Raw genomic sequence first — 23,321 nt, 5'->3', positions numbered from 1 at the left:
CATTCCCACTACTTGTAGTGGAAAAGTGGACAGAGCAGGAGACATTGCCTGACTCACCTCTAGGGATAAGCTGCTGTTACAGAACCCCAGTAACACAGGAACAAGTGTTGGTTGTGCAGACGGCATTTCAGAGCAGCAACTGTCGTGTTTGGAAGCCAGAGGAAATACTCGAAACAGAGTGAAGACAGAGGCCTAATTGGAGTATGTTGACAGTTAGTAGTAGTCTAGAAACAATTGAAAACTGCCACCAAGTAGGCCTCAGCCTACTACCTGATTTTTCCTGGGCTCCAACAACGCCAGTTGGTGCTCAGAAGTGCTGTATGCACAGAAAAAAACACTTGCTCATGCGTAAGTGGGGTTTGGTAACGTCAGCTGATCCCCTGCTGTGTGTATGGCAAAGTGTCCTGCTCCCTCCAAACTCTATGTACCTCAGATTTACACCTGGCTCCAAGTAGGCCTCAACCAACTACCTGATTTTTCCTGGGCTCTGACAACGCCAGTTGGTGCTCAGAAGTGCTGTACGCACAGAAAAAACACTCGCTCATGTGTAAGTGGGGTTCGGTAACGTCAGCTGATCCCCTGCTGTGCGTACGCCAAACTCTCCTGCTGCCTACAACTTCTGACTACCTCTGATTTAATATGTTCTCTGATTTGCCCTCTGTCTCCACTCTGTTTTGAGTATTTCCTCAGGCCTCCAACACCGCCTGTTTCTGCTCTCAAGTGCCGTCTGCACAATCAACACTTGTTCCTGTGTTACCATGGTCCTGTAACATCAGCTTATCTCCAGAGGTGAGTCCGGCAATGTCTCCCGCTTTGTCTACATTCCCACTACTTGTACAGTCATGGCCAAAAGTTTAGAGAATGACACAAATATTATATTTTCACATGATCTGCTGCCCTCTGGTTTTTATGTGTGTTTGTCAGATGTTTTTATCACATACAGAAATATAATTGCAATCATATTATGAGTAACAAAAGGTTATATTGACAGTTAGAATGAGTTAATGCAGCAAGTCAATATTTGCAGTGTTGACCTTCTTCTTCAGGACCTCAGCAATTCTCCCTGGCATGCTCTCAATCAACTTCTGGATCAAATCCTGACTGATAGCTGTCCATTCTTGCAAAATCAATGCTTTTATTTTGTATGCATTTGAAGGTTTTTGTTTGTCCACCAGTCTCTTGATGATTGACCACAAGTTCTCAATGGGATTAAGATCTGGGGAGTTTCCAGGCCATGGTCCCAAAATCTCTATGTTTTGTTCCCTGAGCCATTTAGTTATCACCTTTGCTTTATGGCAAGGTGCTCCATCATGTTGAAAAAGGCATTGTTGATCGCCAAACTGCTCTTGGACGGTTGGGAGAAGTTGCTCTTGAAAGACATTCTGGTACCATTCTTTAAACATGGCTGTGTTTTTAGGCAAGACTGAGAGAGAGCCCATTCCCTTGGTTGAGAAGCCACCCCACACATGAATGGTTTCAGGATGCTTGACAGTTGGCATGAGACAAGACTGGTGGTAGGGCTCACCTGGTCTTCTCTGAATAAGCCGTTTTCTAGATGTCCCAAACAATCAAAAAGGGGATTCATCAGAGAAAATGACTTTACCCCAGTCCTCAGCAGTCCACTCCCTGTACCTCTTGCAGACTATCAGTCTGTCCATGATGTTTTTTCTGGAGAGAAGTGGCTTCTTTGCTGCCCTCCTTGAGACCAGGCCTTGCTACAAGAATCTCCGCCTCACAGTGCGTGCAGATGCACTCACACCTGCCTGCTGCCATTCCTGAGCAAGCTCTGCACTGCTGGTAGCCCGATCCCGCAGCTGAAACACTTTTAAGAGACGGTCCTGGCGCTTGCTGTTTATTGGGCGCCCTGGAGCCTTTTTGGCAACAAGGGAACCTCTCTCCTTGAAGTTCTTGATGATGCGATAGATTGTTGACTGAGGTGCAATCTTTCTAGCTGCGATACTCTTCCGTTAGGCCATTTTTGTGCAGTGCAATGATGACTGCACGTGTTTCTTTAGAGATAACCATGGTTAACAGAAGAGAAACAATGATGCCAAGCACCAGCCTCCTTTTAAAGTGTCCAGTGGTGTCATTCTTACTTAATCATGACAGATTGATCTCCAGCCCTGTCCTCATCAACACCCACACCTGTGTTAATGGAGCAATCACTGAAACGATGTTAGCTGATCCTTTTAAGGCAGGGCTGCAATGATGTTGAAATGTGTTTTGGGGGATAAAGTTAATTTTCAAGGCAAATATTGACTTTGCAAGTAATTGCTGTTAAGCTGATCACTCTTTATAACATTCTGGAGTATATGCAAATTGCCATTAGAAAAAATAAAGCAGTAGACTTTGTAAAAATTAATATTTGAGTCATTCGCTAAACTTTTGGCCATGACTGTAGTGGAAAAGTGGACAGAGCAGGATACATTGCCTGACTCACCTCTAGGGATAAGCTGCTGTTACAGAACCCCAGTAACACAGGAACAAGTGTTGGTTGTGCAGACGGCATTTCAGAGCAGCAACTGTCGTGTTTGGAAGCCAGAGGAAATACTCAAAACAGAGTGAAGACAGAGGCCTAATTGGAGTACGTTGACAGTTAGTAGTAGTCTAGAAACAATCGAAAACTGCCACCAAGTAGGCCTCAGCCTACTACCTGATTTTTTCTGGGCTCCAACAACGCCAGTTGGTGCTCAGAAGTGCTGTACGCACAGAATAAACACTCGCTCATGTGTAAGTGGGGTTTGGTAATGTCAGCTGATCCCCTGCTGTGTGTATGGCAAAGTGTACTGCTCCCTCCAAACTCTAAGTACCTCAGATTTACACCTGGCTCAAAGTAGGCCTCGGCCTACTACCTGATTTTCCCTGGGCTCCGACAACGCCAGTTGGTGTTCAGAAGTGCTGTATGCACAGAAAAAACACTCGCTCATGTGTAAGTGGGGTTCAGTAACGTCAGCTGATCCCCTGCTGTGTGTATGGCAAAGTGTCCTGCTCCCTCCAAACTCTATGTACCTCAGATTTACACCTGGCTCCAAGTAGGCCTCAACCAACTACCTGATTTTTCCTGGGCTCCGACAACGCCAGTTGGTGCTCAGAAGTGCTGTACGCACAGAAAAAACACTCGCTCATGTGTAAGTGGGGTTCGGTAACGTCAGCTGATCCCCTGCTGTGTGTACGTCAAACTCTCCTGCTGCCTACAACTTCTGATTACCTCTGATTTAATATGTTCTCTGATTTGCCCTCTGTCTCCACTCTGTTTTGAGTATTTCCTCAGGCCTCCAACACCGCCTGTTTCTGCTCTCAAGTGCCGTCTGCACAATCAACATTTGTTCCTGTGTTACCATGGTCCTGTAACATCAGCTTATCTCCAGAGGTGAGTCCGGCAATGTCTCCCGCTTTGTCTACATTCCCACTACTTGTAGTGGAAAAGTGGACAGAGCAGGAGACATTGCCTGACTCACCTCTAGGGATAAGCTGCTGTTACAGAACCCCAGTAACACAGGAACAAGTGTTGGTTGTGCAGATGGCATTTCAGAGCAGCAACTGTCGTGTTTGGAAGCCAGAGGAAATACTCGAAACAGAGTGAAGACAGAGGCCTAATTGGAGTACGTTGACAGTTAGTAGTAGTCTAGAAACAATCGAAAACTGCCAAGTAGGCCTCAGCCTAATACCTGATTTTTCCTGGGCTCCGACAACGCCAGTTGGTGGTCAGAAGTGCTGTATGCACGGAAAAAACACTCGCTCATGTGTAAGTGGGGTTCGGTAACGTCAGCTGATCCCCTGCTGTGTGTATGGCAAAGTGTCCTGCTCCCTCCAAAGTCAAACTACCTCCGATTTACACCTGGCTCCTAGTAGGCCTCAGCCTACTCGATGATTGTCCCTGGGCTCCAACAACGCCAGTTGGTGCTCGGAAGTGCTGTCCACACAGAAAAAACATTTGTTCATGTGTAAGTGGGGTTCGGTAACGTCAGCTGATCCCCTGCTGTGTGGACGGCAAACTGCTGCTGCCTCCAAATTCTAACTACTTCTGATTTAAACATTCTCTGATTTGGCCTCTGTCTTGAGTATTTCCCCTGACCTCCTACACCGCCAGTTCCTGCTCACAGTTGCCGTCCACACATTCCACACTTGTTCCTGTGTTCCTGGTGTTCTGTTACGTGAGCTGATCCCCCAATGTGTGTCCAGCACTGTCTCCTGCGCTGTCCACCTTCCCACTACAAGTGGAGGGAATGTGGACAGAGCAGGAGACATTGCCAGACACACATCAGTGGATCTGCTGACATTACAGAACCCCAGTAACACAGGAACACGTGTGGATTGGGCTGACGGCTACTGTGCGCATAAACTGTCGGTGTTGGTGGTAAGGTTAAATCCTGGAAACAGAGTGGAGACAGATGCCTAATTGGAGCACGTTGACAGTCAGCTGTAGTCCAGAACCAATGTAAAACTACCACCAAGTAGGCCTCGGCCTACACCATGATTGTCCCTGGGCTCCAACAACACCAGTTGGTGCTCGGCAGTGTCTTTCGCACGGGTACTCCCTGTTGCCCAGCCTGGTTCCAGCACGCCAGCTGTTTCCAGGTAGTGTCAATTTCACTTTGCCACCAATCCGTTGTCCTGTCGTCTTGCAGCCGGGTTAGCCGACTCTACGGTGCCTGCAGTTTAGTTGACTCCTATGTGGGCTGCGGGAACTGGCACTGAAGGCTGGATCCGTAGTGCCAATCGGACATGGACCCCCTGTAGGACTGTGGGTTTCGGCAACTGCGGCCGGCTTGCGGCCTGGCTATTTTGCTTTGGATGGGTACCTTCTGCTACCCACCCGGGTTCCAGCACTGTCAGCTGGTTCTCGCCAGAGCCTTTGGCCTAGCTGCCTCCATCTCGGTATCCGAGGTCCAGCAACGTCAGCGGGTCCTTGGTAGTGCTTTTTAGCACAGGTACCTTCTGCTTAGTAACCGTGGTCCAGCACCGTCAGTTGGTCCTTGGTAGTGCCAATGGCTCTTGTTCCTTCTGCTACCAATCCGGGTTCCAGCACTGTCAGCTGGTTCTCGCCAGAGCCTTTGGCCTAGGTGCCTCCATCTCGGTATCCGAGGTCCAGCAACGTCAGCTGGTCCTTGGTAGTGCTTTCTAGCACAGGTACCTCCTGCCTAGTAACTGTGGTCCAACACCGTCAGCTGTTCCTCGGTAGTGCCATTGGCTCTTGTAGCTTTTGCTACCCATCTGGGTTCCAACACCGTCAGCTGGTTCTCGGCAGTGTCTTTGGCATGGGTACTCCCTGTTGCCCAGCCTGTTTTCAGCACGCCTGATGTTCCCGGGTAGTGTCAAGGTCACTATGCCACCAATCCGTTGTCCTGTCGTCTTGCGGCCGGGTTAGCCGACTCTACGGTGCCTGCAGTTTAAGTGACTCCTATGTGGGCTGCGGTAACTGGCACTGAAGGCTGGATCCGTAGTGCCAATCGGACATGGACCCCCTGTAGGACTGTGGGTTTCGGTAACTGCGGCCGGCTTGCGGCCTGGCTACTTTGCTTTGGATGGGTACCTTCTGCTACCCACCCGGGTTCCAGCACTGTCAGCTGGTTCTCGCCAGAGCCTTTGGCCTAGCTGCCTCCATCTCGGTATCCGAGGTCCAGCAACGTCAGCGGGTCCTTGGTAGTGCTTTTTAGCACAGGTACCTTCTGCTTAGTAACCGTGGTCCAGCACCGTCAGTTGGTCCTTGGTAGTGCCAATGGCTCTTGTTCCTTCTGCTACCAATCCGGGTTCCAGCACTGTCAGCTGGTTCTCGCCAGAGCCTTTGGCCTAGCTGCCTCCATCTCGGTATCCGAGGTCCAGCAACGTCAGCGGGTCCTTGGTAGTGCTTTTTAGCACAGGTACCTTCTGCTTAGTAACCGTGGTCCAGCACCGTCAGTTGGTCCTTGGTAGTGCCAATGGCTCTTGTTCCTTCTGCTACCAATCCGGGTTCCAGCACTGTCAGCTGGTTCTCGCCAGAGCCTTTGGCCTAGGTGCCTCCATCTCGGTATCCGAGGTCCAGCAACGTCAGCTGGTCCTTGGTAGTGCTTTCTAGCACAGGTACCTCCTGCCTAGTAACTGTGGTCCAACACCGTCAGCTGTTCCTCGGTAGTGCCATTGGCTCTTGTAGCTTTTGCTACCCATCTGGGTTCCAACACCGTCAGCTGGTTCTCGGCAGTGTCTTTGGCATGGGTACTCCCTGTTGCCCAGCCTGTTTTCAGCACGCCTGATGTTCCCGGGTAGTGTCAAGGTCACTATGCCACCAATCCGTTGTCCTGTCGTCTTGCGGCCGGGTTAGCCGACTCTACGGTGCCTGCAGTTTAAGTGACTCCTATGTGGGCTGCGGGAACTGGCACTGAAGGCTGGATCCGTAGTGCCAATCGGACATGGACCCCCTGTAGGACTGTGGGTTTCGGTTACTGCGGCCGGCTTGCGGCCTGGCTACTTTGCTTTGGATGGGTACCTTCTGCTACCCACCCGGGTTCCAGCACTGTCAGCTGGTTCTCGCCAGAGCCTTTGGCCTAGGTGCCTCCATCTCGGTATCCGAGGTCCAGCAACGTCAGCGGGTCCTTGGTAGTGCTTTTTAGCACAGGTACCTTCTGCTTAGTAACCGTGGTCCAGCACCGTCAGTTGGTCCTCGGTAGTGCCATTGGCTCTTGTTCCTTCTGCTGCTACTACGGGTTCCAATACTGTCAGCTGGTTCTCGCCAGTTTCTCAGCCTTCTTGTACCTTCTGCTACATTTCCAAGATCAAGCTTTTTGAAATTGTCTTTGGTAATCCTTATTGATCTCCATGACGACGACCCTGATGACGACGACCCTGAAGACCACACCAAAGAAGACCAGAAATATGACCCAAAATAATATGACGAACAGGACAAAGAACATGAAGACAACCACCAAGATACAGAACAAAAGACAGAATAATAAGAAGCAGAAGAAGCAAAAGCAGAAGAACAGAAAGCAGAAGAACATTAAGCATAAGACTAAAAATCCGCATAGAAGATATCAAGAATTATAAGCAGAAGACTAAGCAGTAAATGGAGGTGAGCCCGTTCCTCCTCGTGGTGCCCTTGGATAATGCCTGCTGCTGCAGGCCAAACTGAACGCGGACAAATCCTGTTGTAAATCTTTTGTGACAGGCAGAACGTAAGGTGTAATCTTATAACTTTTATAGATAAGTACTACAGGAATGCCTGTCACCATAAGAAAATGAAGAAGAAGAATAGGAAGAAGATGAAGAAACAGCATATGAAAATTAATAATAGCTGAATAAGAAGAATATGAAGAATGGAAAAAAAAAATTATGGGAAGAAGGTGAAGAAGGAATGGAAAAATGGAATTAATGCTATGCCATGTGATTTGAATAAACCACTATGCCTTTAATGTCTCCTCCACCTCCCACAATACATTCTACATGATTCTTATTTGTTTTCAATTATGTAGAATTAGCCAACAAGGAAATAAAGGGCTTTTTTTAATTCCGACACCGGAAGTCCCATTGACTTGAATGGAACTTTCGGTATCGGAATCGGTGATACCCGATATTTTTTTCGTATCGGGCGATACCATCCGATACGATATTTTTGGGCATCGAATGGTACCGCTCAACACTACTCGTAATGCATTCTCGTCATACAGTAGGCTTGATGAATTGTATTATTTCATATACCTAGATAATATCACAGACCTGTTGTTTCATAGTTATCCTCATTACAAGCCAGATATTCAGCAAATGCCACATTCTGGTACAGTAAGTGCCCTGGGCCTGTAAACTTAGTATGCGGTCTGCTCTGTAAATTGGATTATTACAGATGAGTACTGACTGGTAGAATAAACACTACATATTGCAGTCTTCTAGTACTAGGAGAAAGCGTATATATAGCAATTATGGGACGCATCCATCATGTTTGCAGCACTGCATGTAACTGAAAACGAAGCCCAGTCAATGGCGGGAAACAGCTATTACCTCATGGATTCTTCAGTGAGGTGAGATCAGCATTGGGGCCGTATTTTTTGGTGCTTTTGTCACAATGCAGCATTTACACAATGAAACAGCCTCTCTTCATACAACTAGCCTCTTGCACCATTAACCCCTTCCCCGCAGGTTAAAGATAGCAATTCTGGGGGAGGGAGTCAGCTCTGTGTGGGCTTCATGACATCAGCTGCTAAGTGCTTGTTTTTTGTCCCCTCCTAGTCTTAGCGGACTGGCGTGCAGCAGAGCCGGCTGGTGGAAAGTCTGACAGGCTTTCTTGCCTATTCCTCCGCACATTGCCTGCTGTCTCCCCCTCTCCTCACATCAATATTTCATTCTCCTCAGAGAGCTATGAGATAATGCAATGTGCAGAGGCAGGGCAGGTGCAGTGAGCGGGAGCCGTGCTGCTGCTGCTGCATGACACCACAGCCGCTGTCGCCGCTCACTGGACTCGGTGAGCTTTGGTGCATGCAGCTCTCCAAGCTCTCTCCCTAAAGCATGTGCTCTCCAGACCCCACCACCTCCTTCCTGGAAAGGGCAGCTGGGGAGGAGGACACGGGAGGATGAGGAGAGAGAGCCGGCCGGAGCACAGGAGGAGGAGGAAGAGGAGAAGGAGAGGAAGAAGAGAGGCCGGCTCGGAGGATGAAGTGGGGAGTCCGGGGAGCCTGCGCTGCGCTGTCCAGCTGCTTCTTGCTTGCCTGCGCCCTGAGCGCTGCCGCCGTGGGCCTCAAGTGCTTCTCCCTGGGCTCTGAGCTGAAGGGTGAGCCCTTCCGACTGGGCACAGCCGCCGGCGCCTTCTACTCCGGGTTACTGCTGTCAGCTGGCCTTTCTCTATTGGGTTCTGCCTTGCTCTGCTGCCGAGAGGATGCATCCGGAGAAAGTAAGCCCGGCAGCCAGAACTTCCTCCTCCTGGGAGTGCTGGTCTTCATGTTGGGGGTGCTGAGCGCCTTTGCTGGGGCAGTGATAGATGGGGATACTGTGTCACTTGTGGAACGGAAGTACTCACACTTTTGTCTGCAGCAACCAACTCCTGGGGCAGGCAGCAGTACCACCAAGTGCCAGAAGCTCAAGGATTACCAGCGGGGATTGGTTATTTCCACCATTTTTAACTCCCTGGAGTGTCTGTTGGGGCTCATCAACTTGTTGCTAGTAAAAAACTACAAATCCTCCCAGCAGCGCCGCAGGAGACGACGAAGATATGGAGGAAGGCGCTACCAGAGACAGAACAGGGGATCCATTTTTTCTAATGAAGAGCATGACTTCTCCCCTGGAGACTTCCCCTTCCAGACGGTATCCTACATCAATGTTGGGGTGTTCCACCTATTTGATGAGGCAGGGGTGGAAGTACATTGTGGTGGCCACCCGTCTCTAGAGCTGCCTGGTTACTCCCCAATGGACCCTGATCTAAATCCATCATACCCTTACTGTTACCCCCTACCTAATGAGCAACCACCTCCATATGATGAAATTTACCCTGCTACTGAAATGTGCAGCAGCAGCACAACCACCACATAGCATCGCCCAGACTACAACCACCACATAGCATCACTCAGACTACAACCACCACATAGCATCACTCAGACTACAAACACCACATAGCATCACTCAGACTACAACCACCACATAGCATCAATCAGGCTACAACCACCACATAGCATCGCCCAGACTACAACCACCACATAGCATCACTCAGACTACAAACACCACATAGCATCACTCAGACTACAACCACCACATAGCATCAATCAGGCTACAACCACCACATAGCATCGCCCAGACTACAACCACCACATAGCATCACTCAGACTACAACCACCACATAGCATCAATCAGGCTACAACCACCACATAGCATCAATCAGGCTACAACCACCACATAGCATCAATCAGGCTACAACCACCACATAGTATCAATCAGGCTACAACCACCACATAGTATCGCCCAGACTACAACCACCACATAGCATCACCCAGACTACAACCACCACATAGCATCACTCAGACTACAACCACCACATAGCATCACTCAGACTACAACCACCACATAGTATCGCCCAGACTACAACCACCACATAGCATCACTCAGACTACAACCACCACATAGCATCAATCAGGCTACAACCACCACATAGCATCAATCAGGCTACAACCACCACATAGTATCGCCCAGACTACAACCACCACATAGCATCACTCAGACTACAACCACCACATAGCATCACTCAGACTACAACCACCACATAGCATCAATCAGGCTACAACCACCACATAGTATCGCCCAGACTACAACCACCACATAGCATCACCCAGACTACAACCACCACATAGCATCATTCAGACTACAACCACCACATAGCATCACCCAGACTACAACCACCACATAGCATCACCCAGACTACAACCACCACATAGCATCATTGAGACTACAACCACCACATAGCATCGCCCAGACTACAACCACCCCAGAGCATCGCCCAGGCTACAACCACCACATAACAACGCCCAGACTACAACCACCACATAGCATCGCTCAGACTACAACCACCACATAGCATCACCCAGACTACAACCACCACATAGCATCACCCAGACTTCTGTTCAAAGACCTCTCTGCTCCATGATCTGCACTGACAATCATTGATGGGACAGGGACATATTAGAAAAGGACTATCACACTGTATCTAAATGGTTGTGTTCAGGCAATGCTCATAACCAATGTATGGTAAGGGATGAAAGGTGCATTGTGTGTGTGTGTGTAACATGCAATGTGTGTGTATAAGATGCAGTGTGGGTGGGTACTTAGTGGTCCTAAGAAATGCACTGTCTTCACTGACTCCTATTGAAATAATTTATTTTATATGTGTAGAGTCAATGGCAAAGAATATGGATCTATCAGTATTTCCTCCTCTTCAGATCTATTTTGTCATTCCAGTGTAAAATCTAAATTTCGGTATTCGTCACTATTGCCATGGTTACAGTGTCTAGCTACAAAATTATGTCAGTATAAATAGGCTTTTTATTTCACGTCTGATGAGATTACTCATCTTTATCATATCTCAAGATTTTATCAGTAAATGCTTCTGGTAATGTCAATCCTCCTACAATTTTTTTTTCCCTATTAGTGAATCATCAAATTATTTTTGTCTTTTTTTATCTCAAGAAAGCAAAGCAACTGTCTCAAATTAAGATTTGAAAGCAAGTAATAGACACATTGTCCAAAGCATTTTGGCTCAATCCAGGGTATAATGGTTTTTGGTACAGCTGTGCTAAAGACCAGTAGCTTGGGGATCAAGGTAGTCATCCATGGATAATTGTAAGGGAAATAGGTACTGCTGATATTGTTTTGTGTCCTTGCGCACAGAAAGAGTTAATAAAGGTCCAGTCTATGTTGGCTTGGCAGCCGATCACATGTTATGTGGGCTGAACTATTCAGATGTGTAAGTGGTTTTGCTTCCCAGAATTAATGCTGGAGTCATTTCTTGAAAGCACTTTGACACTTGTACGAGTCGGAGGGTTTGGACAGCATTGTTTCCAAGCACCCATTGAATATGAATGATGATGATCCCAGAGAACTCATGTCACTTTCTTGGTTATTGGTGATCAATACTATCTATCAGACACCTGTATTTGATGCAGTAAGTGGCAGATGTAGTTTATCCTTCCGTTATCGTATAGTATTGTTTCACCTTATAGTTAATAATTAAATTGCTTAAGTGCAAACTAGCAATTCCTTACTGAAATCTTCAGACTTGACTACTGGCAAAAAAACTGAACCCTACAGATGAGATGGGAATTTCGATGTTCTGCAGTTGTCATGCAGGAGCTGTCAGCAGAATGCAGACATTTAAATTCATTCAATGCAGTGCTAACACAGGCTGGTAACGTGCATGGCACAGATCATATTAGGCTCGAATGCAGGGTGACCACATACAGGTGGCCACTTGTCTGTCCTAGAGCCAGGCATCATGCAGCCTGTGATCCAATAACCCTTTAACCAAAATATTGCTAAGATATTTATCTGACATCTGTTTGATCTGTAAATCATGGTGTTCTGCAATTTCCTGCAACTTTCAGTGACAAGTCTGAATACTTGGTTTCTTATTAGACTCTGCTCTATTTTTGTGGTGCAGTTTTCCAGTTTTGTCAACTGCAGTGCAGAGGAATACTTTGCGTTACTTACAAGATACATTTCTAGTTTCATGTTTTTTTATGCAGTTTTTGAAGCGAAAACCCAGAATGGATCATAAATAGTAAGCACCTGTGCAGAAAAAATGGGACCTCTCTTAGCTTTAGCTTCAAAAACGGTATAAAAAACTTAAATGTGGAACCATACCCTGATTGTGTATAGGTATAATGAAAGGCTCTGACAGATGCCATACAGTTCTTCCATCATTCGTAGTACTCCATTGCTAAAAAGGGTATATTGTGTCGTGTACTTTTTGTACTGTATGCCATTGTATGCGATAGTGCAGCCATGCTCTATTCCAAACTGGAAAGAGAACATAAACTCAGACATATGTCTCTGAAAGGAAGCTAAACAGCCTCCCGTCTTGTCAGTGGGGATGAAGGGAAGATAAGCAAAATATTTAGCACAAAAGGAGCCTTAAAAGTGAATTCCTATTTATTTATTTATTTAATTTTTTAGCCTATTTATTTACAAGCACTGATATTTTCCACTATTTCACAGCACGTTCATTTCTTTTTCGCTGAGCCCATGTCAAGTTGCATCAGTTTGATCAGTCTTCCTCAATTCAGTTATTACTGTTTTTTACAGGATTCATCATGTTTATTAGAAATGTCAGACTGAAAAAAACTGATTAAAACCGATGCAAACCTGTAGAAACTGCTGTCACTTTGTTCTCCTTTTTAATCTGCTCCGATCAGTTACAGAGCAAAAGTTAATATACTGCAAATAACCCACTAGTGTGAATGTATGATCTGTCAAAAAGTCTAAGGCCATCTTCAGACAAATGAAATTTGGGCCCATTTCTCGGTCAAATATTATTACCAGAAATCTTGTCCTGACTGCCGGTTCAAACTAGCAGCACAGAGTTAGAAGCATGGTGACTTTGGCATTAATGACCACAGATGACTTGTTTTCCCAATGGTAAAAATTGACTCTCTAAGACTGCTGCTTTCTGCACTTTTACTGTCGTTAGAGCATGATGTAGACTCAGTAAAAGAGACGGTCATGGCAATAAATGATTCTTTCACTGTGTATTTTTGGCCAGAAATCCATTCAATGCATCATATCCAAAGCACTTGCAAAATCCTACCATGAGTATACCAAGTTAGATCACAATGCAATTTAATCTATATTAAAGATTTACTATTCTCTGTCCCAGAGGCTTCTCCTCTTAAGTCAGAGATGAATAAGTCAGAGGCTTCAAGAATCTTCTGAATAATCACTCTGAAATGTCAGCTGCAGAAAGGACTCTCAATGCCTAGGTAGGAGCAGCAATAGTGCAGTGCCTGGCACCTTATGTTTGTACGGTCCAGCCTGATTCTTATGATTAGTCAAATTTTTGGACTAAATTTTACTTTTGGAAATTGCACTTTAAAATCAATGAAACAGTTCTGTTTACTTGTGCTTGCCTTATGATAAAGGTCTTCTAAGAATTATTACACAGCTCAATGAAAAAGAAAATGCAGATTCCAGATGTATCTTAAGGGACCTTTCAAAGACCGGGAATGGCTACAACCTCTGCACCCTGTAGCTACACCAGGTCCAGTTTAGTAAGGCACTTTATATGTAATTTAAGTATTTATTTTGTAATTAGAAACTCGAGATTTTTTTTTGTAATGCGAACTGACACTGGCAAATTTGGGGAAAAAAATATTTTCCAATGTAACACTTTAAAAGGCTGGTTTTCTGCAGTCATCGCTTTAACATTCATTAGTTTTTCTATGCCGAATGTAGAATTCATATTACTGCATGACAACATGTGGCCTAGGTGCACTACGAGTAAGTCTAGCCATCATAACCATTTTGCATGATTCGGTTTTCTGTTCCTTGAAAATCACCAGATTGTTTGATTTGGTTGTTATTACATTGTAAGAACTCGTACCTCATTTCTTGTAATGTATGATGCATGTCGTCAGAGATGGATCATGCTGCGTCTGGTAAAATGCAGGCTGACAAATTCGACAAATCTAAGTTTTGGTGTTTTCTGATTGTATTACACTATGTCACTTTAGTTGATCCTTTGGGTGTGCCCAATGTGACTGGGTCCCCTTTGTTATAATAATAAGCTGAATGTTATTCATGTCATATATGTGGCAAAACTTATTTACTGTATGCTTCACTATAGAAAGTTGAAATAAGGGCTTGGTTAACTTTATACGGTGGTCAGGCTCAGGTCTCTCCATCGGATTTTATAAAATTCAAAAGAAAACTAATGGCAAATTGGTCCCATTGTTTCCAGTGGAATCAGTCATGTACTCTATTATTACACAATTAATGCTGGTCATCTTTCAAACCAACCATCCTGCCTAGTAGTACCATTGTGTGCTACATTCCTGTCAAGTGGGCTACATGGTCATGGGTTTTAAAGTAGCTTTCTACTTTTAAATGCTTCATAGGGTTGCCCAGTTCAAAAATAATAAAATGAGTTATAATTAGTGATGAGCGAACAAGCTCTGATAACCTGTTAGCTGTCCCAGTGTTTTCGGCATGCTCGAAAAATAAGTTTGAGTCCCTGATCCTGCATGTATCAGGGCTGTTCGACAATTACAACACATGCATGTCTTCCTAACAAACAGGCAGTCTCTACATGTGTTGCGGCTGTTGAACAGCAGTGAGACATGCAGGCGCGGATTCAAACATATTCGAGCATGCCGAAGGCACTCGGTTAACATCCGATCATGCTCTGATAACCCCTTATCCCAGCACGTTCACTAATCCCTAATTATCACACGCGGCGCTGCCTCTGTACTGCTCCCTCAAGTTCTATGTTGACATGGCTACAACACGTCACCACTAAAGTCAATCAATAGACTAAATGGTGCTGAATGGCTGCAGTGGTGACATGATGTAGCCATGACGTCACGGTTGCAGCCATACCATCACAGAATGGTAATGAAGAAGAGAGGCGTAGCTGAAGCAGCAGAATATAGCACGTAAAGTTAATTTGGGAATATTTAAACTGTTTAAGACTATGGAGGATTAAGATTTAAAAGTGGGAAAGCCTTTCAATGCCCATCCAGCAAGCTTTTTTTAAGGCAAAAAAGAAGAGATGTATATGAGATACCATGTAGGCCAATCATCTCTGGCCACATACAAACTACATTAGAATGTGAACTAGTCCGTTTTGTATTTTCGCAGCACGGCTAGAGCTAAGCACATTTCAAACATTGTAATCATAAATTCTATTTTTCCTCTTTAGAATAAATGTGTTTGATCAGTAACTATAATATATCATATAGCCAGCGATTGTTACATTTTTGTATTCTACATAGAATGATAACTTGGGATAAGTAAATATATATCCTCTCCTATAGCCACAGCTTCGGTGACCACACACTCATATATATACATTGTATCTGGTTAACCCCTAGTAACATTTAGGGAATAGTTACTGTCAGCAACCAAGATGATTTTTTATAATATACTTATACAGAATAAACAATTGCAGTGCAACAACACTGGCACTTTGGCATTTTCATCAAAGGCAAATGACACCTGGGCATATTTTGTGCAATTCGATGCTCTAGTTACTGTCATAATGATTCTTGCTCATCCCAATTGGTTCACAGGACGAGAAATGCATAATGTCATCGCAAAGTGTGTGCATACTGGTCACATTTTGTTTTTTAGGCTACATTTTACATGTGTTTCTTCTCCATGTATTGTTACAAGCTAATACGAATAAACCTAAAATATCGTAATCTTAAAATAACTCTTTAAATATATAAGAAAAACTGTAGATTTTCCCTCACTGTAACGTTTACATAATTGTAAAACACAGAAATAGTAATAGATAATTATATTTTTATAAATGAAGCAATTAGCACATTCTCAAAATGCCCAAATCCTGTTGCTAGATCCAACTATAAATTGTCAATTCTTCCATGTTAATTGCATACGGTATTAAATCAAGAATGCTGCTATTAATATGAATGTTCTGTTATTCATAGAGATTAGATTGGATATAATTGGAAAGATATAAAAAAAATTCACTCAAAATGCTTAACTTAATATGTCTCTATTTGAGATTCCCCCATTAATTCTGTATCAGTTGTACCGTGATTACCCGTGATAATTGTTGATGAATGTGAATATACGTTTGTGTGTGGATATGAGATGTTTTGACTGCAATTTTGCCGCTCTATATTCCAAGATCACAATTTTCTCCCCTCATTCGTAAGCACTGTGCATGTGTATGTGTATTACTTTTCCCTTGTAACCCATTTCATTATTATTTCCTTTTTTACTTCACTTTTCACTCTCATACCAAATTAATCCACTATATGTGTGTTTACCTTCATTTTGATACAGGAAAGATGTATATCTTTGTACCATGTTAGCCAGTAGATATAAAAATAGAGAGTCAACCACTGAGGACTCTCTATTTTTCTAACTTCATTTTGGCATTCATGAGTCTGTCACCATATTTCCTTCCTGTACTCTATAAATCAATTTCCATAAAACTAAATAACCAGCTCCCTTTCATAAAGCTTAGGTCTACTGAAAACATGCAAATGCAGGTGTGACTCCATCAAAAACCCATTTTCAGTGGGCAAGTCTCAGCTAATCTAATATGGTAGGTTGTTATCCCTAGGACGGAGGTTTTGCCACCACACTGCAGAGAATGTATGTGCCCACCACTCAACCAAAGTGCACCAATACAGAATTGCTAATCCGCGTGAAAACCCCAACCAGGAAGTCCCCATAATCTAAGATTTACTGGACTTACAAGTATGAGTATTGTCTACAAGTATGAGTACTGTTGACAACAAGGCTATGTGCCCACTTATGCAGAAAATTCCTAACTAAAAAACGGATTCCTTCCCAGGAAAAATGCATTTTTTTGCACTTTTTTTACGCGTTTTTTTCCGGAGCATCCACATTCTCATAGAATATAGTTCGAAATGCGTTTTTTTTTCGCAAAATTAATGAACATGCTGCGTTTTTTTCCGCAATTCGTTTTTTTTTGCGGAAAAAAATGCATCATGTCCCAGAATGCATTGTAAGAATGGGATGCTTAATGTATGCATTTTTTAAGCGTCTTTGCATGGAAAAACGTGTGAAAAAAACGCTTACGTCGGGCACACAGCCTAAAGGGGGTGTTCCCATTGAAAGAGACCCAAGCCCGACAACATGAGAAAGATCGTGGCCTATAGCGTTGGTGCACAATCTTTTTGGCCTAATGGTCATAGTGTTAAATTGATTAATTTAGATGACCCTTATGTAAGAAAAGAAGAGGTTGCCAAAAGTAACCCCCAAGAGAGGACATGTATTAAATCTAGTGCAAGATGGTTTGTTATATAGCAATCAGGTTGCTGCTTTCATTTTCAAGGCCTTTGAAGAAAATGCTGCAATCCGATTTCTCTGAGTATCATCTTTACCTTCACCTCTGTCGTAACCTATACATCCTGTGCATCAAGGCATTTCTCCATCTCCGTTATTGCAGAAGATTACTCTTGTGGAAGAACATCTCTGCTCTTCCACTTACTGCATCCAGGGCTAAACCTGAATTCTACGGGCAACAAGATTTTACAAGAAAGCGCTTTCACTTGTCATGAGTTGTATAGATTGGCATTACTAGCAAAATGCATGTCACACTCTATGTTTGTAAAGGCCATGTCACTGAGGTTTTCATTATTAGGGAAAATAGCTTTAATTTCACATACAGTATGGTGGTAGTAATCCAAATAATAGGTAAAAATGATGACTAAACCTTTTAACTTCTGTTTTCCTATGTATTATTCTATCTCTCTGTTGAACTTCATGGACATATGTCTTCTTTTCTGTACTAATAATACGTAATTATTCTTTTCTGTTTATGCATTTAAGGTCATGGATGTAGTATGACATGTCAATTGTCCGTGTAATCTGTAATCCTTGTAATCAGTTAACATATCAAAAAGTTAAGATAACGATCAGAATGGTTTTATGTCTACACATCTGGCAATAGGTGAGGATTTTTAAGGTGGTGAAAGCAAGAATCTGTGATGATTTTGGGGATCTCCATCTTTACTTAATGTATATATATATGTGGCTCAGGTATATAGATAATATTTTTCTATATGAGGCAGCTTGTGGTTTTGATTGTATTGTATAAGTTTAAGAATAAGGTGAAAGGACATGATAATATAAATGAAGTCACTGGCATGTTGAATATCATTTCACACATCGACGAAGGTAACAGATGCAATGTCCAATGCCAGAAATCACATCATTAAATAAACATGATGTTTTTAATTATGTTCTTGTAATTACCCCATCACACTTTAAAAAAAAATACTTCCCTGCAAGTCTCCAAGCTGGTTCAATAATGGAAAAGTAAAGTCTTCGGTTTTCAAAGTCATCTGCATTTATAATAATAATTTTAATTTAAATAGCACTAACATATTCCACAGCACTTTTGCATTTAAAGTAGTTCTGATGCTGAACCCATAAGGAAATGTGTTGGAGAACATTAAGTGTCAGTCCGATTCCAGAGATGCAGGATGTAGACTGGGTAGTACAGGCAAGGTCGGGTTGCCAGTTCTGTTCTAACTATTGTACAAGACTCTCTCAGCATCTGTACTACAATATATTCCGTGCGTTATTTCAGAAGTCAAGAGACTGGAATTGTCTGCACTCTTAAAAGTGGTTTTACACTTTTATACAAATCAACATGTATTTAAAATTTTGCTTATGTACTTCTTTTATACAAACACAGTTATACCATTTCTATGCAATGTAGAATGATCCAGAACGTGGATTAGGATTTTAATACATATATAGGCTCAGTGAGTAGAACTAAACACAGCATCAGTCATATAACACTCATTGTGTCATCCAACAATAGCTGATCTGCAGTACCCGGCAGCAGCTGCTACACAATCAATGGAGCTGTGTTGTGCAGCATTACTGCAGCAAATATTAAATGTCCGGCGGGTTTCGAGAGGTCTTGGTCTGATCTTGGTATTGGTCCAATCCGATATTGACGACCTATCACAAGGATAAATGACCAATATTAGATACCAAGATAACCCATTTAATGATTCTATTTTTCAAACATTAGGAGGAAGACTAAAAGTATGTTCACATATGGCTGAGATTTTGATGAAATTTCTCCTTCTCTTCCATTCATCTGAATAGGACATGAAGAAATGATATGCTTGCTGCCAAAAAGACCCTTTAAGAAATCTGTGATTATGAGAACACGCAGAGTACTGGTTGTTATTATACTTTGGTGGCATTTCTCCTAAGTTATCTGCTTTTCTAAAAGATTTTACGAAGAAAAATGATAAAATCTTTGACAAAATCCAGTCCATGAAAAACACCATTTCCTGTAGCTTTTGATTGTGAGTATGCATATGAAATCATAAAATCATGCAAATTAGCAACAGCTACTGCTTCATATACCTCCAAAGATGAACTGAAATTTAACACGCATGCATTTTCCATGAGACTTGTTCATTTCCTCGAGTTATTTTATTAACTGCAGCAAGAAAACCAAATTTCTGAGACAAGTTTACATTGCTTAGAATTGACAATTGTGTATGATCACCACTCTATTGCTTTATCTGTGTGAATGTATTATTAAAATATGTGCTGCACAGGAAAAAAAGGTTTCTGCTTAACCCATATTATGTAACAATTTAAGTAATGACAGCACAGGTATGCTGGTATGCATTATAAATATATGTTTCATCAGATATTGCTTGCTTGTTTCTTGTCACTAGATAGCCCATGAATCTACCTTCCACACATGCAGGGTTGCATATGGCACCATTGCAACTTATCAGATACACTATTTAAAACGAATCTGTCAGTAGGTTCTTACTATTTAATCTGAGAGCAGAATAATGTAGGGGCCGAGAGCCTGATACTAGCGATGTGTCACTTGCTCAGCAGTGTGCTGTAGTTTAAAACAACCAGTGTTTTATCAGTAGGAGATTATCTGTGCAGGACTATGTGTTGCATGCTAGGTAGCCCAGCTAATCTATGTGACCCCGCCCTCACCATTGATTGTCAGCTAGATGACAATGCACAATATACACTGGAAGCTGACTATCGGGTGTGGGAGGGTCAGCATTCTGACCACTTTTACATCTACTGGTGTACATCAATCCCTTTAAAAACATATTTATTAAGAAGATGAATAATATTAACCCTTGTGCACAGTGAAAAATAGAGTATATGTCTGAAAAAAATGTGCACAAAAATGTAGCAGATATGTGTCACTGCGCTTAACGGCGCCAGTGATGTGAAACCAGAGCATTTTTCTCCAGCACACTACGTGTTGTGAGGCTTAAGTTGCATAAAAAGGGCTGGTTTTATGTGGACCTTCATAGAGCAAGTGGGAGAAGGTCCACTTTATCTCCCCTGGCAGACCTTCCAGGACCTGCATGAGGTCATGATCATGTGATCAATCACATGATGGAAAAGTTACAGGCTTGGGTTGAATTAACCAAGCTCTACAGGCAGTCTGGGTTCAGCTACCCTGAAGAGAGGAGTCTCCAGAGACTTTTTTTTATATATATAGCACAAACATGTTCTGCAGTGCTTTACACACATTATTGTTGCTGTCCCCGATGGGGCTTCACAATCTAAATTCCCTATCAGTATATCTTTGGAATGTGTGAGGAAACCAGAGTACCCGGAGGAAACCCACGCAAACACGGGGAGAACATACAAACTCCTTGCAGATGTTGTCCTTGGTGGGATTTGAACCTAGGACCCCAGCGCTGCAGTGCTAACCACCAAGCCACCATGCTGCCCTTTGTGGCTCATTGAGCATAGGCTGAACCTGTGCAGCTCTAGAGCGGGGTGCCACCCGGCAACGTACAGACTGTGTTGCAGCACTTCATCTTTCTTTTGTTGTTTTGTTCCTGTTTTAGCCAGAAAGGCTGTTTGTTTTTCCCCAGACTTGGTTTAAGTTACCTTACAATAAAACAATGAGGATTTAAAGAGACGATGCTCCCATATTTTCTACCTCTGCGTGCCGCTACGTGAGTGAAGTACCACAAGTGTTTTTTTTAATTAGGGTATTGTTCCAGGAACGCCTATAGCAGTCGTGGTCAAAACCACATGTCCTGGGTAAGGACGGCCGAGATTGGGACTATCTGCTCTTGCTCCTCTCAGAGACATGCCACAAGCCTATACTGGCTTCTCTCCGTTTGAGCTCCTGTATGGTCGATATCCGAGAGAGATCCTGGCCATTGACAAGGAAATCTGGGAAGCTGAGTTCATGCCATACCAGAAGCATCATAGAGCATGTCGCCCAGTTACAGGAGAGGATAGTGAAAGTGATGCCAATCGTGAAAGAGCATCTTCTGCAGGCGCAGGAAGCACAGGCAAGGGTGTTCAACTGGTCAGCGGGAGTGAGGCAGCTCAAGCCCGGGGACCGCATGCTATTGCTTATCCCCACAGTAGAGAGCATGTTCCTATCCAAGTGGCAAGGCCCATACAAGGTAGTGAAGAAGCAGAGTGAAGTAAATTACAAGGTACACTAGCCAGGCCGAAGGAAGCTGCCCCAAATATACTACATGAACCTGCTTAAGCCATGGCGAGAACGGGAACCGCTGATCCTGTTTTAGCCTGAAAGGCTGTGTTTGTTTTACCCCACGAGTTGGTTTATACTGCCTTATAATAAACCAACAAGGATTTAAAGAGACAGTGTTCCCATATTTTCTACCTCTGTGTGCCACCACGTGAGTGAACTACCACACTCTTCACAGATATATAGATATGAATTATTTCTGTGTTATATCGGATCAGTAATGCCTTCCCAGGTTATATCACGCATACTGGGCCTATTTATCCCTAGGATGTCCACTAGACTGTTCCTGCCTCGCAGTGGAGTTGGCACCCTAATGATATGGGATTTGGCGCCCCCACACCCCACGGTGGCTCGCCCTCATTTGTCTTGGTTGTCCCTAGACATTAAGATAACATGAAAAATACTCTAATCTAGACAACATAGGTACTGTTATAAAAGGCATTTAAAGCACACCACATATAGATAATAAAATAAAACCTATCCGCTTCGTTGCTCTATAATAATATTAGTGTTAGTAATGGTGGAACGCACTAAATAAAAATGATAAAGTGCGTTCGCCGCTCGGGGTCCACTGTGCAGTAGGTGTTACAACCGCTGCTGAGTGATGGCAGGAGCAATATGGCGGTATAATGCGCACGGGTTAAACTTCACCCATAGTGCGCAGAGCGGGCCCTGTTCACACACAGACGCCGCAACACAAAAACACAAAGAACACTGAACCTGTTAGTGTCACAGAGTTCAGTTAAAATGCACACACGGTATCTGGTCACAGGAGCAGGCCCTAAGACAGAGGAGCTGCGTCCCTCTAGACCTACCATGGGTGTGGCGTCGCTACTGCAAGCGCCAAGGGGGGCTGCAACTGCAGCGCGGCGTAGGACACTGCCGCTCGACGACAAGGCTGGAAGGCAAGCGTGATGTCGGACGTTAGCATAGCGGTGCGGTGAGCACAGTGGCTTAAGGCTTGCCACTGACTGGCGCTGACTACTAAATTACTTCCCTATCTCCATGCGTAATATCAGAGGGAAGGGGTTTCAAATGAGTCAGTCACCAGAGTCATACATCCGTCACCATTCACACATAGCAGTATATTCTATACTTGCGCTTTTTATAGCCGTGCGGGACCTTCCAGATCTCCGAGATGGACCAATGAGATCTGGAACAGGACCTGGGCACATGACTCCCGATCTCCAATGGGAGATCGTCTCGTGAGCATGCCCAGTAGGAGCAGTCTGCTGCAAAGTAATCTCTGTAGTAGAAAGCAGGAGACCACAGAATGTGAGGCTCTAGATTCCTGCAGAGCAGACGCAGAAACCTGACGCCTAACAATTAGTCTCTGTGTCCCATGCTTCAATGCGTTTCTCCATTACTGCATCATCAGGAGCCCCGATTCAAAAGTTATGGCAGATAGCCATAAAAGATGCAGGATAGTGATGTGCCCATTGTGATATATACCTGGGCTAAAAGTATTCTCATTTTTAAATACAACACCCTATCAACAAGTGCATGCCCATCAGAAAAATGAACTTACATCCTTCCTATAGTGGTCATATGACCAACACAAGGAGCATTACACGGTGTCCCTACTGTACATGCGCCCGAGGATCCTGCAACCGTGAATATAGTTGAGTCAATG

The 23,321-nt window shown here is 43.9% G+C and overlaps 1 protein-coding gene across 1 annotated transcript; it reads left to right on the top strand.

The window, feature by feature from the left end:
* Positions 1-8,190: 8,190 nt before the first annotated feature.
* On the top strand, positions 8,191-19,841 carry TMEM271 (transmembrane protein 271). Its single transcript, XM_073551338.1, has one exon. The coding sequence runs from the start codon at positions 8,617-8,619 to the stop codon at positions 9,487-9,489; it is 873 nt and encodes a 290-aa protein (XP_073407439.1). The 5' UTR covers positions 8,191-8,616; the 3' UTR covers positions 9,490-19,841.
* Positions 19,842-23,321: the final 3,480 nt, after the last annotated feature.

This window comes from Dendrobates tinctorius, unplaced genomic scaffold (assembly GCF_039654945.1).
Source record: "Dendrobates tinctorius isolate UK_male_01 unplaced genomic scaffold, ASM3965494v1 ptg000175l, whole genome shotgun sequence".
In the NCBI taxonomy this organism is placed as follows: Eukaryota; Metazoa; Chordata; class Amphibia; order Anura; family Dendrobatidae; genus Dendrobates; species Dendrobates tinctorius.
The sequence above is the reverse complement of the archived record's forward strand: the minus strand, read 5'-3'. Positions and strand labels throughout refer to the sequence as shown.

Excerpts from the sequence above, each read along its gene's own strand:
- TMEM271 (XM_073551338.1), top strand. The coding sequence starts at position 8,617 with ATGAAGTGGGGAGTCCGGGGAGCCTGCGCTGCGCTGTCCAGCTGCTTC.